The sequence below is a fragment of the Geotrypetes seraphini genome, chromosome 5 (genome assembly GCF_902459505.1).
Source record: "Geotrypetes seraphini chromosome 5, aGeoSer1.1, whole genome shotgun sequence".
Taxonomy (NCBI): domain Eukaryota; kingdom Metazoa; phylum Chordata; class Amphibia; order Gymnophiona; family Dermophiidae; genus Geotrypetes; species Geotrypetes seraphini.
In genome coordinates, this window is record NC_047088.1 from 52240932 (window position 1) to 52257763 (window position 16832).

Sequence of the window (16832 nt, forward strand, 5' to 3'; positions counted from 1 at the left end):
AATGTAATCTCTTATTGCAAGTTGATAACTTCCTCTCTTAATGAATTGAAACAGGATATGCAGGGCAGGATTAACCAATAGGCCAAGTAGGCACGTGCCTAGGGCCCGAAATTGTCAGGGGGGCCCGATAAAAGAAGGCATCAACATTGTTTTTTCCAAACGGCGATGGGCCCCTCCAGCATCGATTGGCAACCCAGGCCCTCCCGATCGGCAATGCGGGCCCCACCCCAATCGGCAAAGCAGCCCCACCCCCCATTGACGGAAAGTAAGACAAGCAAGCAACGCGGGTAAGAAAGGCAGCGGAAACTCTAATTGTGCAAGCGGTGCTGCTTGCCCAAAGCTTCCCTCTGACGCAGCTTCCTGTTTCTTCTTGGACGCATGGTGGGGTGGGGCGGGGCAGGGGGCCCAGTGTACTTGTGTGCCTAGGGACCCTCGACAAATTAATCCTGCCCTGAGGATATGGTATATTTTATAGAAGCTATCAGACAAATGAAACTTTAAAAAATTTAAGTGGGTTGAAGCTGAGAAGCTCTATAGGTACAGATTATTCTTGGCACACATGAATTAGTGACCTCTGGTGCAGACTCAAGTTTTTGGGACAACATGATGCATTGCTTAAAATGTATGGGCTGCATCAAATAAGTACCCCACTATGAAGCTGAATTTTTGAGGTCTGACACATTAAAAAAAATTACAAATCCCTCCTTTTACAGAACCGTGGAAGCAGTTTTTAGCGCCGGACTGCATGCTGAATGCTCTGCGCTGCTCCTGACACTCATTGGGTTTCTATAGCTATAGCGCGCGCTAGCTGAAAATATACCGCCTGCTCAAAAGAAGGTGGTAGCGGCTAGCGTGCACGGCAATTTAGCGCGTGTTATTGTGCGTGTTAAGGTCCTGGTGCGCCTTTGTAAAAGGAGCCCCTAGTCTTGACGGAGTGAAAAATGGATCCACTTGTACCTGTTCTACTCCACTCAGGATTTTGTAGACTTCAATCATATCACCCCTCAGCTGTCTCTTTTCCAAGATGAACTGCCCTAACCTTTTTAGTCTTTCCAAATACAAGAGGAGTTCAATCCCCTTTATCATCTTGGTTGCTGCTCTTTGAACTTTTTCTAGTGCTGCTATATTTTTCTTGAGATAAGGAGACCAGAATTGAATGCAATACTCCAGGTAAGGTCGCACCATGGAGCGATACAGGGGCATTATAACATGCTTAGTCTTGTTAACCATCCCTTTTTAAATAATTCCTAGCATCTTGTTTGCTTTTCTGGATGTGCACTTTTTGTATTTTTATTCTGCTATTTGTAGTTCTTTTAAAATTTATTCTATAAAGAAACAGAGAAAACGTGGCATATAAAGACACAGGACCATATTCTATAAATGGCGCCTTAAATTAGACACCCTATCAATGCCTCACTTAAGCGGAAAACATCATTTAAAAACAAATCATAGCATTAAAAAAAAATGTGGGTGCCTATTGGCGTCATGGCTACGGAGACGCTTTATGATGCGACATGCCACTGTAGGCTTGGCTAATGCCAAAAGTGGCATTAAGCATCATAAAGCGCCTCCATAGCCGCGATTCACATGAAAGGTAGGCACCAGAAATAAAGGCCTTAAAAACCCTGGCATATATTTCCTGCGCCTACCTTTTATGAAGCCATGATTCTATAAACGGTGCTGTTGTGTGATTGACTCATGATCGACAGCTGTTTTTAGCTAGCTGCCGGTGCTAGCGCTGCCTATAGATTCCAGGCCATATTGCAGCTCTGTGTCTTAATAAAACAATGTCCAAAAAGCAGTCTCTGTAGCACATAGATTCTCATGTACAAATTTAAAATTTTTTCATATTAGATATTTTAGAACATAGCCATATATATCACAACTCTGCCCCAGTTCTGCTCAGACTACGCCCCCCACAATGCCTATATGCATATTGCATAAAAGCAGACATTCTCATTTTGTGCACCTGTTTTTTATATGTGTATACTCCCAAGCAGTGTCATAAGATCCCTTTTTCATTTGTAAAACATGCTTTACATAAGGAAAATGTTTTACAAAATTATCCCATAATCCTGCTTAATTGGTCCCTTGATGCTGGTTTATTAAGAATAATCTGTGTCTGGTTTTTATCACTATCTGACATTTTTTCAGTTTGCTGGAAATCAGTTTTGCTTCTTCGGCTCAAATAAAAAAGAATTTATATTTGCTCATGCAAGCTGTGCTATAGCATTTACATAATAATCAGCTGTTCTACATGCATTTGTGTGTTTTGCATCCCATTACTATGTACATTGCAGTAACTTAGATAATGCTGTATTAGGGTAAGACTACCTGTATTAGTGCCCTTTGAGTCACGTTATGGGGCAAATAACATGTATAGTGCATAGGATTATGAGATGTCCAGATTTCTCCGTACATGTCCTCCTTTGTCCGGGTTTTGAAAAGAAATTGCGTCAGGATCCAACGCGGTGATGTCACGTGCATGCACACATGCACGTGACATCATCACATCACATTCATGCATGCGCGAATGCCTTCCTGCCCGCCTAATAGGCAGCGGTGGGGGGGTTGGGCTGGGGGCGGAGCTGAGGGCGGGGCTGGGGTATAACAGGGCAGGGATGGGCAGAACTGGGTGGGCTTGTGGGCGGGTCTAGGGGGTCCGGATTTTACTGAGGTAACCCTAATAGCGAACTAACAGAGTTTGATAACTTTCCCCTAATTGATTTGGTTCATTTTAACTCATTAGGATCAGGACTGGGCCTGGTTTATACTAGGAGGCCAAATAATGAACTTTTCTAACTTTTAAGTAACCACTCATTCCATAACTCAACTGATTCCAAAAGGTTTGTTTTGAACCAATGATATGCTAAATTACAGTCAATATGACAGAGACAACAAACTTACAAACAAGGAAACAGGCAGAAAGTAAAATATATACAGTGTCTTAGGGGCTCTGAACTAGAGAATGACACGGTGACAAAATTCATCACCGTTCCCGTCCCCGCGGATAACCGTGGGAAATAATCCCATGTCATTTTTTAGTGTCTATTTCAGCCTCATTCCTTCTACACCAGCATTCTTCAAAGCAAAGCTTGCGGGTCAGTGGTTGTGGCCATTCATACTCTGATTCTTATGTGAGCCAAGGATAATGAAGCCATTGTGACATCACTGATGTGATTGGTTCTTAGGCACTGGTGGAATGAGGCATTATGACATCACAATATCTGCTCTGGATACCAGAGTCTCATTCTGTAATGTCTGTTTCAACCTCAGTCCTTCTACACCAGCATTCTTCAAAGCAAAGCTTGTGGGTCAGTGGTTGTGGCCATTCATACTCTGATTCTTCCCTCTCCTTAAAGAATGACATGAAGATGGTTTCCCACAGTTATCCGCGGGGACGGGAACGGTGATGAATTTTGTCACCGTGTCATTCTCTACTCTGAACTCCAAGTTTCCAAGTTTAATAAAAGTTTGATATCCCGCTTATTCAAAGTCAAAGCGACTTACATATAAAAATTTAAAATTCATGGGGGGAGTTACAGACTGATCAACAGACAAAAACAGAACAAGTTAGACATGAGGTATAGAGGGGAGAAATACAATGTTTGATAGGAAAGATAGACAAAAATTGGAGAGTACAATAGGGCAGGGATGTAATCTTCATTCTACGAGGAAAAGCATCTAAATGTTTATAGATTGAAGGCGTCTGAACAGGAAACTTTTTAGGGCGGCTTTAAATTTATTCACTCTCCACTGTAATCATTGGTTCTACTATTGAATGTAGAAGAAATAAACAGTTCTTTTATTTAGACAATGGAAAACTTTGGATAGAAATGCATAAAATTCTCTTTAGATTTTATTTACAGTTCGGAAGATAGAAGATGTGAGACTCAGCGACTCTTGAGCTCATGTGCTGATTCTTTACAGTTACTTAGGATCATTTGAAGTGTTTCTGGATCCTCTAGATCCCTACAGATGTACAAAATGTTAGTATCCTTCACCTTGCTGGAATATACAAATAGGGAATATTTTTATAAAGGAGGTTAGTAAAACCCAATCAATCAATACATAGACAACCTAATGCGAAAAGAAGGAATGTAGAGGAGTCCCCAAGCCCTTTCACACCCAACAGGGCAGCAACTTAATTGGTTATGATTTCTATTGGCCAGCATAGTACACAAGTTTCTTCTGGAATATGTATTGCTAAGACATTGCCTTGAAGGGTCTACCAACTAAGCTCAGTGACTGGAAAGGATGCAAAAGCTAAAGAAAAGAGTTTCAATACTGAGTTACTATTTTAGAGTCAGGATAATTTTCTGCTGTCACTAAAATTCCCTCTTAAAATAAATATATGAAGCTAACTGAAAAAAAAAAAATACTCAACTAGGAAAAATTCATGAAGACATGAAAACTAGCTAACTTTTTCCAAAAGGTGGAATAAACCGGCCCTTGGATGTCTTACTAGTCTAAACATCCAAATGGACATTTTCAAAACTGACTTTTTAGACGTCTTTCTGGTTATTTTGTCTCCAGTGCGTCTAAATCAGGGGTGTCAAAGTCCCTCCTTGAGGGCTACAATCCAGTCGGGTTTTCAGAATTTCCCCAATGCATGAGATCTATTAGCATACAATGAAAGCAGTGCATGCAAATAGATCTCATTTATATTCATTGGGGAAATCCTGAAAACCCAACTGGATTGCGGCCCTCGAGGAGGGACTTTGACACTCCTGGTCTAAATCTCAAGAGGGCATGTTAGAGTTGTGTTTTGGGTGGTATTAGGGTGGGCTTAGCACTTACAGTAAACATCTTATAGTGATAATCAAACATTTTACAAAACATCCAGGACACAATTTGGATGTTTTGGGCTAGACCTGTTAAAAACATATAAAGGCCCAAGAGGTACCTAAACTGACCAGATGACCACTGGAGACAGTGGTATAGTAAGGGGTGGGGGTGGGATGGTCCGCCCTGGGTGCCATCTTGGTGGGGGCGCCAGCTCCCATCCTTCTCTCTGTCCCCACTCCTCCCCCCCGCCGCATGTGCGCCTTCACTTTCCCTCCATTGTACCTCTAGCTATTCGCTTGCGCCAGTGTCGGCTCTCCCTCTAACGTCACTTCTGGGTCCATACCTAGATCGTGACGACAGAGGGAGAGCTGACACTGACATGGACAGCAAGTTTGTGATGCTGCTCGTGCCGGGAAAGTTAGAGGCATGGGGTAAGAGACTTGCACATGTGACGGGTCGTGGGGGGGGGGGGGAAGGAGATGGGGCAGAGAAGAGGGGGATGCCACTTACCCAGGTGCCTCTCACCCTCCCTACACCACTGATTGGAGGGATGAAAATATGGCCCCCACACACTTCCCAAGTGATCACTGACCTCCTCCCTATATCTGCATGAAATTGTATATATCTGTCTTTATGACAGCTGCAGATATATGGCCAGTCTTAATAGAACTGTAAGCAGGTCCCTGAAGTAGTCTGCTGAGCAGTGCAGTGGACTGCAGAATAGGGGACCCTACACCTGTACTGTACCATCAAGTGAAACCCACTGAACTGCCATATAAGTAATAACTGAAGGTATAAGGGCTATTGGTAATATTGGTTAATGTAGCTGGTTTTAAAAAAGGTTTGGACAAGTTCCTGGAGGCAAAGTCCATAGTCTGCTTATGAGACGGACATGGGGGAAGCCACTGCTTGCCCTCGATTGGTAACATGGAATGTTGGTACTATTTGGGTTTTTGCTAGGTACTTGTGATCTAGAGTGGAACCGTGAAGAAGGGATACTGGGCTTGATAGACCATGGTCTGATCCAGTATGGTCTGTTCTATTGGGTGGTAGACAGGTGAGTACAGTAGGTTTTGAGGGAGTTTTGGAGGGCTCATCATGTAATGTACGGGGGTTATGGTGAGATGTGTACCTGGCGCCTTTAATATGAAGTTCACAGCTGTGACCCCTAGGGTGCCCCACTGCTATGCTGGCATGTCTGTGTGGCCAGTCCATTAAAAATGCTGGCTCCTCCTACATGCAAATGGCATATTTTGGACATTTTTAATTTGTACATTTTTTTTGTAAAGGCAAAAAAAAAAAAAAAAAAAAATTAGATGTCTAGCTGGAGAAAACATCTAGTTGGGCCATTAAAAATAAAAATAAAAAAATAGACGTCTTAAGGATTTGAAAATGGACATTTTCTCCATCTGATTTTTGGACGTTTTTCTCAAAGTGTCCATAGTCAGACTTAGAATTCCTATTGAAAATGCCTTGCCACAGAGATATTTTACTAAAGTTTAGCATGTGTTATCTGTAGTAGGGCCCATAGGAATAAAATGGGATCAATGGCAGATAACATGCTCTAATCTTTAGTAAAAGACTCCCTCAAGGAGCAATGGAACAGTGGGGACCCCTCTATCCTTCTGGAAATTTCAACTATTTACCAGGGATTTCTGCTGATATATCCTTAGGTGTTTACAGCAGCAATCTCTCAAAACTAGAACTCCTAATTCAATATTAACCTGAATTACACTGGTCACTCACATAAGATATTTGTTTTCAATTTGATATACCACCTTTAAGAGATTTGATATACCACCTTTAAGAGAGCTTTCAGACCATTTTATGCATATATAAATCAGTAAGGTTAAGAAAAGAAAGGCACTACATGGTCAAAGAGATGCTAAGGTGCACTGAATACCAGGTCGCTGAAGGAAATTACTACAGTCGAAAGTGTCTTAAAAAGAGTCTTCAGTTGTACCTTAAACTTATGAATTGGAATTATCAGATGTTTGAGCTTTGAGGGCCATAAGGCATATGCTGGGGAGAGGAAGGTTTCAGTGAACGTGAAAGATATAGGGGAGATCCAAAGTGGTGAATTTTGTCTAATATTATAAGAATTTTGTTGGATATCTGGTGATGATCTAGCAACCAGTGTTCAGAATGTAAGAGTGCCGTGCTGTGATTATTGTTTGTGTCACTCACTCTCTTTACTGCAATGTTTTGGACTAATTGTAGCTTATGAATAATCTAGACTAGAAATGACAAATGAGTGGACCAGAATATGCAGAGCAGGTGCATATTGTGTGCCCGAAATGAGAAAATGTTTCCTAAATTATTACAATTAAAGGCGTCCAGAGTTTGAAATATCTGTAAATAATTTTGAAATGAAGTTGGTCCTGTTGATGTGATCTGTTATTTGGGAACTGTTAGAAGTTCTTTTCCTCTCGGAGGCATAAATCATGATTCTTTTATTCAGGCCTGTAAATAGCTGATTGGGTTTTTTTTTTTTAACATGCATTTTGATGGGAACTGTTGAAAAATGATGCATACAGTGTTATTAACACAGACAATGGTCAAACATGATGCTTAATCAGCAGTCTACATTGTCAACAACTGGCAACCCAGATGTTTAAATCACAGATGCTTTTTCTAGTTTGCATAATTTATAGAATGCAATGTAATATCTTTCATATCATGCTTTCCTGGTGTAAGAAAATGCCGGTCAATATTATAGTTTTTTCTGCAGTGCATACTACTACTACTATTAATTATTTCTATAGCACTACCAGATGCACACAGCACTGTACAGAGTCACAAAGAATAAGAAAACAGTCCCTGCTCGAAAGAGCTTACAATCTGGCAAGACAGACAAACAGGATGTCATGGATACAGTTAAGGGGAATGGTTAATCCGCTGGCTGGGTTGGAGGGTAGAGGAGTAGGGTTAAGGATTGAAAGGTAAATCAAAAAGGTGGGTTTTCAGTCTGCTTTTAAACAACGGAAGGGAAGGGGCTTGACGGACATACTGGGCAGATTGGTTATCATGAGGCTGGGGAGAAAGGCAAGGAGAGGAGGATAGCGAGTAGTGCGAGGCAGATATGTGATAATGAGGAGTCGATGAAAGATAGAAGGGAATAGGAGGTTGGGAAAGTAGTGAGATGGGAATGGGGTAACTAGAGAATGAGAGAAGGAGAAGGGAAGTTGGTAGGTGCCTGAAAAGTATAAAGGAAAAGGGTGAGAAAGAAGGTGAAATTTGAGTGGACAGAGATAGAAAAGCAGAAAGAGAAGAAAAAACTGCAACTGGGAACCTAACTCACTTCAAATCTGTCTCCCACGATGACATCACCGAGAACTAGACACTATTCAGCCTTCTGGCTCAAACCTAGACCCCTGTCTGCCATGCCTCCTATTGGCTGCAAAAGATGCCTTTGAAGACTCTATCCTTCCCCTTATCAATATCCCCTCTACATGCAGGCATAGTACCCACAAACTGGAAGTCAGATGTTATCAGACCAATCTTAAAAATAAACAACACTCAACCCTAATATGTCCGGCGTTTGGGACTTGGATGAATTTTTGGTTGAGAATGTGGTATAAAGCTAGACATACTGGCAGTCTCTCTGGACGATGAAACGCATGGACATACAGATAGATGATTTTCGAAAAATGGAATAGTTTAGACGTACTTTTCAAGAATGGACATTCTACCGGTGCCAAATTTGGGCAACTAGCACCCTACATCTAAATCGGATTTAGACATTTTTTTTTGATTATGGCCCTCCACATATGTTAACCTGTAACCTGTTCTGAGCTCTTTGGAGCGATATTTTTGGATTTTAGATTTGGGATATGTGCATTGTAGATCTCTTTGTATTGTGTGACAATTAAACAAAGTAGCCCAAATTCTTAATGGCTAATTAAAAAATATATATATAAGCACTAAAAATTTATGCCTCCAATAGTTCAAATGAAAAGAAAACACAAATGTTTAGTTACGTCAGCCTTCAATCACCTGCTTCCACGAGAGGAGAAAGGCTGTGACTATTTGCTTTATTTTTGAAGGGAGGAAGGCTTGTGACATGGTCACATGTGTGCTTCCTTGTTTCCTTTATATCAAAGTTTTAAGACATGTCATGGTGTCTAAAGGGTTCCTGATAAGGTATTTTTAGGGATCCGTATGTAGACAAGTGCTCTTGCCCTGGCAAATAGGATCCATTAATTCTGCATCAAAATTCTTGGGCTGGGCTCTATGGATTTTATTGAATTGTTATAATTGCATTGTATGCTTAAGTGAGTGCTTTCTGGTATTAAGTTTTAGCATTTCACTCTGGGTTTTACTTAGGGCTCCTTTTACGAAGGCACATTAGGGCCTTAACGCGCGGAGTAGCGTGCGCTAAAATGCAGCGTGCACTAGCCGTTACCGCCTCCTAGTAGTTTTTTGGCTAGCATGTGCTAATCTGGTGCGTGCGCTAAAAACGCTAGCGCACCTTCGTAAAAGGAGCCCTTAATGGCATTAGAGGGTTTTAGTGTGGGCTGCTGAGGTAAGTGCTCCGATGCTCATAGGAATTCAATGAGTGTCAGAGTATTTACCTCATTGGCCTGCAGTAGAAACCTCTACTGCCGTTTTGTACAAGGAACCCTTAGAGAAATGCAAGTTTTAAAAGTGTATCCAGGAGGATAGAGATACATGCCCTGAGTGTTTAGATAGAGCATGCTGTTGCTACAGAGATCAGTAATAATAGTTATATGTTATTGACAAGTGTCAGTCTTCTTGGTGCTACTCAGTGGCCTAGTAAGGGTAAGCGTGCCCTCTTTCCTTTCCCCGTACTGTTTAAACTTCTCCGACGTGAGTTGCATGCTCCACGTCCGCTCGTCCTTTGTCGCTTCCTAGGGGCAGGTCCCAGAAGTGACGTCAAAGAGAGCGCCGATGCCGACACGGGCATCAACTTCACGCCGGGGAAGTAAAAAAGGTACAGGGGAAGACGAGGGGCGCACAAGCGTGGCGAGGTGAGGAGTGGGGAGTGGGGGGCAGAGAGGAGGGGTACTGCACCTTTAGGAAGACCTTACTACTTTATTGCCATGTAGATAGATGTTCACCCTAATAGCGACCCTTTTATACTGCTATGGAAATAGATGCTATTAACGCCAGTGTTCAGAGAAATATCATTTGTCATGAAACAACAAGTGAAAAACTATATTGTCAAGCACATCAATGTGATAAAGTTCATTACAAAGTGGTATTAACAGGGCATTCACTTGTGCTTGCTGACCTAGCAAATAACACATCACCTTTATCACTTTTGATGCACACATTAAACAGAACAATCTAGTAATATGGTATCTCCCTTTTGATAAACAACTACACTCATGGTGATCATTTAGCCATAAAAATAAAGCATCATATTGTTTTGGATGAAGGATTAGAAGATCTTGCAAAACGAGTGATATTCAATCGTTCTGGCTGGCAGTAATAAGACAGTAAGGACTGGTGAAAGCCATGGCCCCTTGCTGTTTTCATGATAGCTTGTTTTCACTCCCCCCTGCCTTGGCCAATCAGAGTCCCCACACACACATCAACTCCCTGACAATGGCCCCCCTCCCCAACAACTTTAAAAAAAAAAAAAAATCAGCAAGAAGAATGCCCACTCCCTTCTGCTTTGGTCACTCGGATCACCCTCACACCCCTGACTGCCCATAACCTGGACCTCTCCACCCCCCCACACTCCCCATGACACCAACGCTCCCCTTCCAACCCCTCCCACCACCCCACCAACTGTGGTCTAGTGGGCTGGGAGAGTCAGGTCAGAACCCACACAGCTCAAGAAAATACCCCAAACCCCCCTTAACCTCCCTCATATCTTGTTGAAATTTTGCAAGAGGGATGCCCACTCCCTTCTGCCTGCAGGCCTGCCTCTTCAAAATTGTGGGCCTTCCCCTTCCCAGTGCATCCTGGGATTCACTGGGAAGGGCCTAAGGCTCTGATTGACCCATATACCTAAGGCCAAAGGAGGGATCATAGGCATTTGAGTCAAACAGGGCCTTAGGCACCTACCCTGTGCATCCCAGGATGCACTGGGAGGGACCTAATACTCCAATTGGTTCAGAACTGTCATTTTTTCGGGTCATTCGAAGTAATTGCTATATTTTGTGCATCACGAAGTGATGTTAGGGCATGGATGGGTGGGCTGATTTTAATATTAATGACTGAACGATTACTTCTGTTCAGTCTTTACCTGCGAGGCGCCAGGGCACGGGCCACGGCTGGAAGCAAAGGAAAGCAAGGAAGACCCATTTCTGAATTTTGAGTTCACACCAGCTGATGTTTACAGAGAACTTTCAAGACTCAAGGTGAACAAAGCCATGGGACCGGACAATTTACACCCAAGAGTGCTCAGAGAGCTGTGCGATGTTCTGGCGGAACCGTTAGCCATGCTCTTCAATCTCTCCCTAAGTACGGGGAGAGTCCCCCTGGACTGGAAAACAGCTAACGTCGTTCCTCTGCACAAAAAGGGTTGCAGAGCAGAGGCTGCGAATTACAGACCGGTGAGTCTCACATCAATAGTGTGCAAACTCATGGAAACTCTACTTAAAGGTAAATTAGACACGATAATGGATGAAGGGAATCTAAGGGATCCCTGTCAACATGGATTCACCAGAGGCAGGTCATGCCAATCCAATCTTATAAGCTTCTTCGATTGGGTGACAGGAAAGCTAGACTTGGGAGAGTCTCTGGACATAGTGTACTTGGATTTCAGTAAAGCTTTCGACAGTGTCCCACACTGTAGACTACTAAACAAGATGAAATCAATGGGTTTGGGTGAGAAACTAACTGCATGGGTCAGTGATTGGCTGAGTGGAAGACTTCAGAGGGTGGTGGTCAACGGCACCCTCTCTGAGACATCGGAGGTGACTAGTGGAGTGCCGCAGGGCTCAGTCCTGGGACCATCCCTTTTCAACATATTCATAGGGGACTTGACCCGGGGGCTTCAGGGTAAAGTAGCACTGTTCGCCGATGATGCCAAACTGTGTAACATAGTAAGTGAAAGCAACCTACAGGATAGTATGACACAAGATCTGATCACGTTAGAAAACTGGTCCTCGACATGGCAGCTAGGCTTCAACGCTAAAAAATGTAAGGTCATGCATCTCGGCAGAGGAAATCCATGCAGAACATACTCCTTGAATGGAGAAACGCTAGCTAGGACCTCAGAGGAACGGGACTTGGGGGTAATCATCAGTGCAGACATGAAGGCTGCCAAACAAGTAGAGAAGGCCTCATCAAAGGCAAGGCAAATGATGGGATGTATCAATAGAAGCTTCGTCAGCCGTAAACCTGAAGTCATAATGCCACTCTATAGAACCATGGTGAGACCCCATCTGGAATATTGTGTGCAATTCTGGAGGCCACATTACCGGAAAGATGTGCTTCGAGCTGAGTCGGTCCAGAGGATGGCCACTAGGATGGTTTTGGGGCTCAAGGGTCTCTCATACGAAGAAAGACTGGGCAAACTGCAGCTCTATACCCTAGAGGAGCGCAGGGAAAGGGGTGACATGATTGAGACATTTAAGTACATCACGGGTCGTGTCGAGGTGGAAAACGATATATTCTTTCCCAAAGGACCCTCGGTCACAAGGGGGCACCCGCTCAAACTCAGAGGAGGGAAATTTAGTGGCGACACCAGGAAGTATTTCTTCACAGAAAGGGTGGTAGATCACTGGAACAGACTTCCGGTGCAGGTGATCAAGGCCACCAGCGTGCTCGACTTTAAGAATAAATGGGACATCCACGTGGGATCCCTACGAGGGTCGAGTTAAGGAACCAGGTCATTAGCATTCAGACTTAATGGGGTGGGTCAATAGAGTGGGCAGACTTGATGGGCTATGGCCCTTTTCTGCCGTCATCTTTCTATGTTTCTATGTTTCTATGACTTTGTTTTAATACTAATGAGGTAATTGCATAGCAGAGTTGGAGGCTGCAACAGATGCATGGAAAAGCACGAGGTGAGCCATTGTGTACATCGGTCAGTTAAATTAGATCAACGCTACATCAGTTCAACTGGTTTAACGACGATCGTTAGACACAGGGTGACTTTAGTGCATCTGAGCCAGAGTCCATGTTTTGCAAAAGGAAGTTGGACCACTTTGAAGAAAATGCATGAAATACTGAATGCACCAATTCTCTGATGCAGTTTGACAAAGCATGGACCATATCGGTTGCTGGTCCCCGCTTTTTTTTTTTTTAATCTTTATTGATTTTCAAGTAGTAACAGTGCAATACACATGAAGCTGAATGTATAACAAATCAAGAAAAGCACTTTGAACTTACAAATATTCGAAAGTAATCTTTTTCCCCCACCCCCTTTACTTAATCAATAATATAAATCCATAAATATCAGAAATTTAAGATACAGAATGGGCTTAAATGATTGATACTGTGTGAAAAGTTTAATAAAAAAACTTTAATGGCAGATATAAAAAAAAGACTGTTGTAATGAACAGATGATGAATTGCGATGAGTCGTGAGCTATCAATATTAACTAGCTCATATGAAATAAGCCACCTCTGATGGTTCTTATACAAAGAGGAGTGGAGCAATACAGAGTATGTACTTGTACTTAAGTGGAATTTATGCGCTGTGATTATATAGGTATATGCTGAGATTTCCTTGCACTAAGTAAATGTTTGACTTTAATATGTGATTTAACAATTGTATGAATTGGCAGTTTTGCATAACCCTTAAAGCCCCTTTTACTAAACTGCGATATTGGCTATTAGCACAGGGAGCTACGCTGAATGCTCTGCGCTGCTCCCGACATTCATAGAGTTCTTATGAGTGTCAGGAGCAGCGCGGAGAATTCAGCGCGGCTCCCTGCGCTAATAACCACTATTGTGGTTTGGTAAAAAAAAAAAAGTGTGTGTGTGGGGTAATTTTGTGACTATGGTATGTTTATTGCATGCACATCAGATTACGCCTAGTACAACCCTTATTTACAATTCATATAAAACAATGCTTTTAGGAAAGGAAAATAAAATATGATTCAATTCTAAATTCAATTTCTATATCTGAAAATGCAGAGAAAACCAGTTTGAATATTCGGTTCCATTTTACTGTTTTGTGTTGCCTTGAGCTTTACTGACAAAAGATGAATGCTTGCAAACATGGCAAAATATATATACTGTGCATCCCATATCATTAAAAGAGATAATTTAATTAGCAAACAGAATCACAAATATAAGCAGATGCCCCCTTGATTGCCAACTTGAGGTTGTATGAGTTTATAGTGGTAGTTGGCAAATGGCTTTAAGACATATGAGCAGCAATTTGAAATGTTGCCAGGGATGCAGAGTCATTAATTGCATCCATCACTAGGCTTCCACACCAGCTTTGAATGCATGGTTTGTTAATTAGATGTTACAGTAGTGGTGCAAATTCCCAGACAGATACATTTCTGTTAAACAATATGGCTACAAAACCGCTTTTCAAGTTTATTGCTCTCAAAGATCGGCTGACAAATTGGAAAATGTAGAATCTCTGAGCACTATTATTCTTGACATATGTGATAATTAATGAATCAAAGAAGGAACCATAGTCAATTACAAAATGCTGCTAATATCTTTTGTTTTATTCTAAAATGCATATTTGAGAACATAGCTTGTCCGTTTCAGGGAACTTTTTAATGCATTCTGTATGTAGCCTTCTGGGACAGCGTCTACTAACGTTTTGTGGCTAATGATTATCCAAAAAAATATATTATTAAAATGGGCCTCAAAGCTCCAAGGAGATCCAAACTTCATGAAAAGGATCAACCTCTTCTGAGAGTCCAAAATGTTCTCACTGGCCCTACCACCAGAAAAAAGCTAGGAAGAATAAACTCCCAACCGTGAGAAAAAGTTCCCAGTCTGAAGAAAAAAAAAATCTTGGTAAAAATTCAAAATATTCAAACACTAGGGCACAAAACTAATAGAAAAATATATCTACTAGAGCATGCTACAGTAAAAAAAGACCAACTTATCTGCATAACCTTTAAACCTTATAGAATTCCACATGCATCGAGTGATAATTGTAATCCAAATGACAATCATAAGCGCAAATTTATTCAAAGTTTTATAAATCTCTCATTCTTTTCTTCGTCTCTTAATCTTTTCAATCTTCTCAAGAGACCTTGTTTTGCGAATCACTGCATCAGGAGAAGAGCAAAAATACCAAATATTGCAGCTCATTTTCTGGTATTTTTTGCTCTTCTCCTGATGCAGTGATTCACAAAACAAGGTCCCTTGTTGAGAAGATGGAAAAGATTAAGAGAGGAAGAAAAGAATCGGAGAGATTTATAGAACTTTGAATAAATTTGCACTTATGAATGCGTGTGGATTACAATCATCGTTTGATGCATGTGGTATTCTATAAGGGTTAAAGATTATGCAGATTAGTGTTTTTACTGTAGCATACTCTAGTAGATATATTTTTCTATTAATTTTGTGCCTAGTTCCTAGTATTTGAATATTTTGAATTTTCACTGTTTTTTTTGGACTGAGGACTTTTTCTCCTGGTTGGTAGTTTTTTCTTCCCAGTCTTTTTCTGGTGGAAGGGTCAAAGAGAATATTTGAAACTTTCAGAAGAGGTTGATTCTTCTCTTGAAGTTTCGATCCCTTTGGAGCTTTGAGACCCATTTTGATAATATATTATATATTTTTGATAATCGCTTGCCACAAAATGTTAATAGACTCTAATATTTTGATGGAAAATTTAGGGGTCCTTTTATCAAGCCGCGCTAGCGAGGTTAGCGCGTCGGACATTTCATCATGCGCTAATCCTTGCGGCAAGCAAAAAAACCTAACGCCTGGTCAATGGAGGCATTAGCGACTAGCGCGGCAGGCGGTTTAACGTGCGGTATTCCGTGCGTTAAACCCCTACCGCGCCTTGATAAAAGGACCCCCTAGAGTTTACATCTCTTTAAAAAAAAATTTTATGTTTAGTCTTCTGAGAGAGGCAATTTTTCTTACATTTCAGGTGAAGCACCTGGAGAAGTTTATATTCAATATATATAAATTCTGCATATCATCTAACTAGCATAATCAGCAGAAAGACTGAAACATCAACTGTTTAAATTCACAATATGCATCCTGAGTGATCTGAATTGTGTGCATTTTCTTCAGGTTCCAAAAGTTGTTCTGCAAGAGACAGGCTGTGCTCATGGTTGGCCTACGTTTACAAACCTATCGTGATGGAAGATCATTATTTTCAGGATGACATCATCACAAAGCAGTACTTAGTCCAAAGACAATATTCATACACCATTAACACTGCAATTACTGATGACATTAGAAGAGTCCTCTTAAATAATTCATAAGGTACTGGTGTTACATCTGAAATCTTGCCAGCATACTGAATGGTGAACTAGAAAAAAAAAATCATTTTCTACCTTTTAGATGGCATGTTTATTATCAGGAATTGCAGACCACAGCCATCAAGTGTACGAGAATTAATAGACATTATCATGCGCCTTCTACAAGGTCACTGAGTCTAAAAGTGTTAATCTGTTATAAAGGAGCCATCTGAAGCCTTCTCCAACATCACCTTTACTAGGTACTCTATAAACATCCAGTCTGGCAAACCCAAGCTCTCTAAGGGGTCCTTTAACTAAAATGTGGTAAGATTTTGCACTTACACTTGCAGCAGGGAAATTTTAAGAAATTTGAGGTTATTTGGGAGCCATTAACAAGATACTGTAAAGATTGAAATTACTGCATAGAATAAATATTAATTTTTCTCTTTTGTTCATACACGTCCAGGATGGGGTGGGAATATTTTATGATTTCTTTTGCTTATGAATAATTGTTGGGTATAAGGGAGGGGGGATATTTGTTGCGAGTTAGAATTTGATGATATATTAAGTGATGTTAAAGTATAAAATGATTGTATTTTATGTTATATTTATTGTGAGTTTAAAAAAAAAAAAAAAAGAAAGATTTAACACTTGATAAATGCAGAGACTGTGCGGTATCTGTTGCTGAAGTGCTCAGCGTGTCTCTGCAGTTGCTACACAGAAATGATCGAGACTT

At 41.3% G+C, this 16832-nt stretch overlaps 1 protein-coding gene across 1 annotated transcript in view; it reads left to right on the top strand.

The window, feature by feature from the left end:
• LOC117360823 (transmembrane protein 182-like) overlaps window positions 1-16186 on the top strand; it is a 164316-nt gene extending 148130 nt beyond the window's left edge. Inside the window, exon 5 of the mRNA XM_033945272.1 lies at window positions 15927-16186. Coding sequence (XP_033801163.1) covers window positions 15927-16120 — 194 coding nt within the window. The 3' untranslated portion in view covers window positions 16121-16186. The remainder of the gene's footprint in view (window positions 1-15926) is intronic.
• The last annotated feature ends 646 nt before the right edge of the window (window positions 16187-16832 follow it).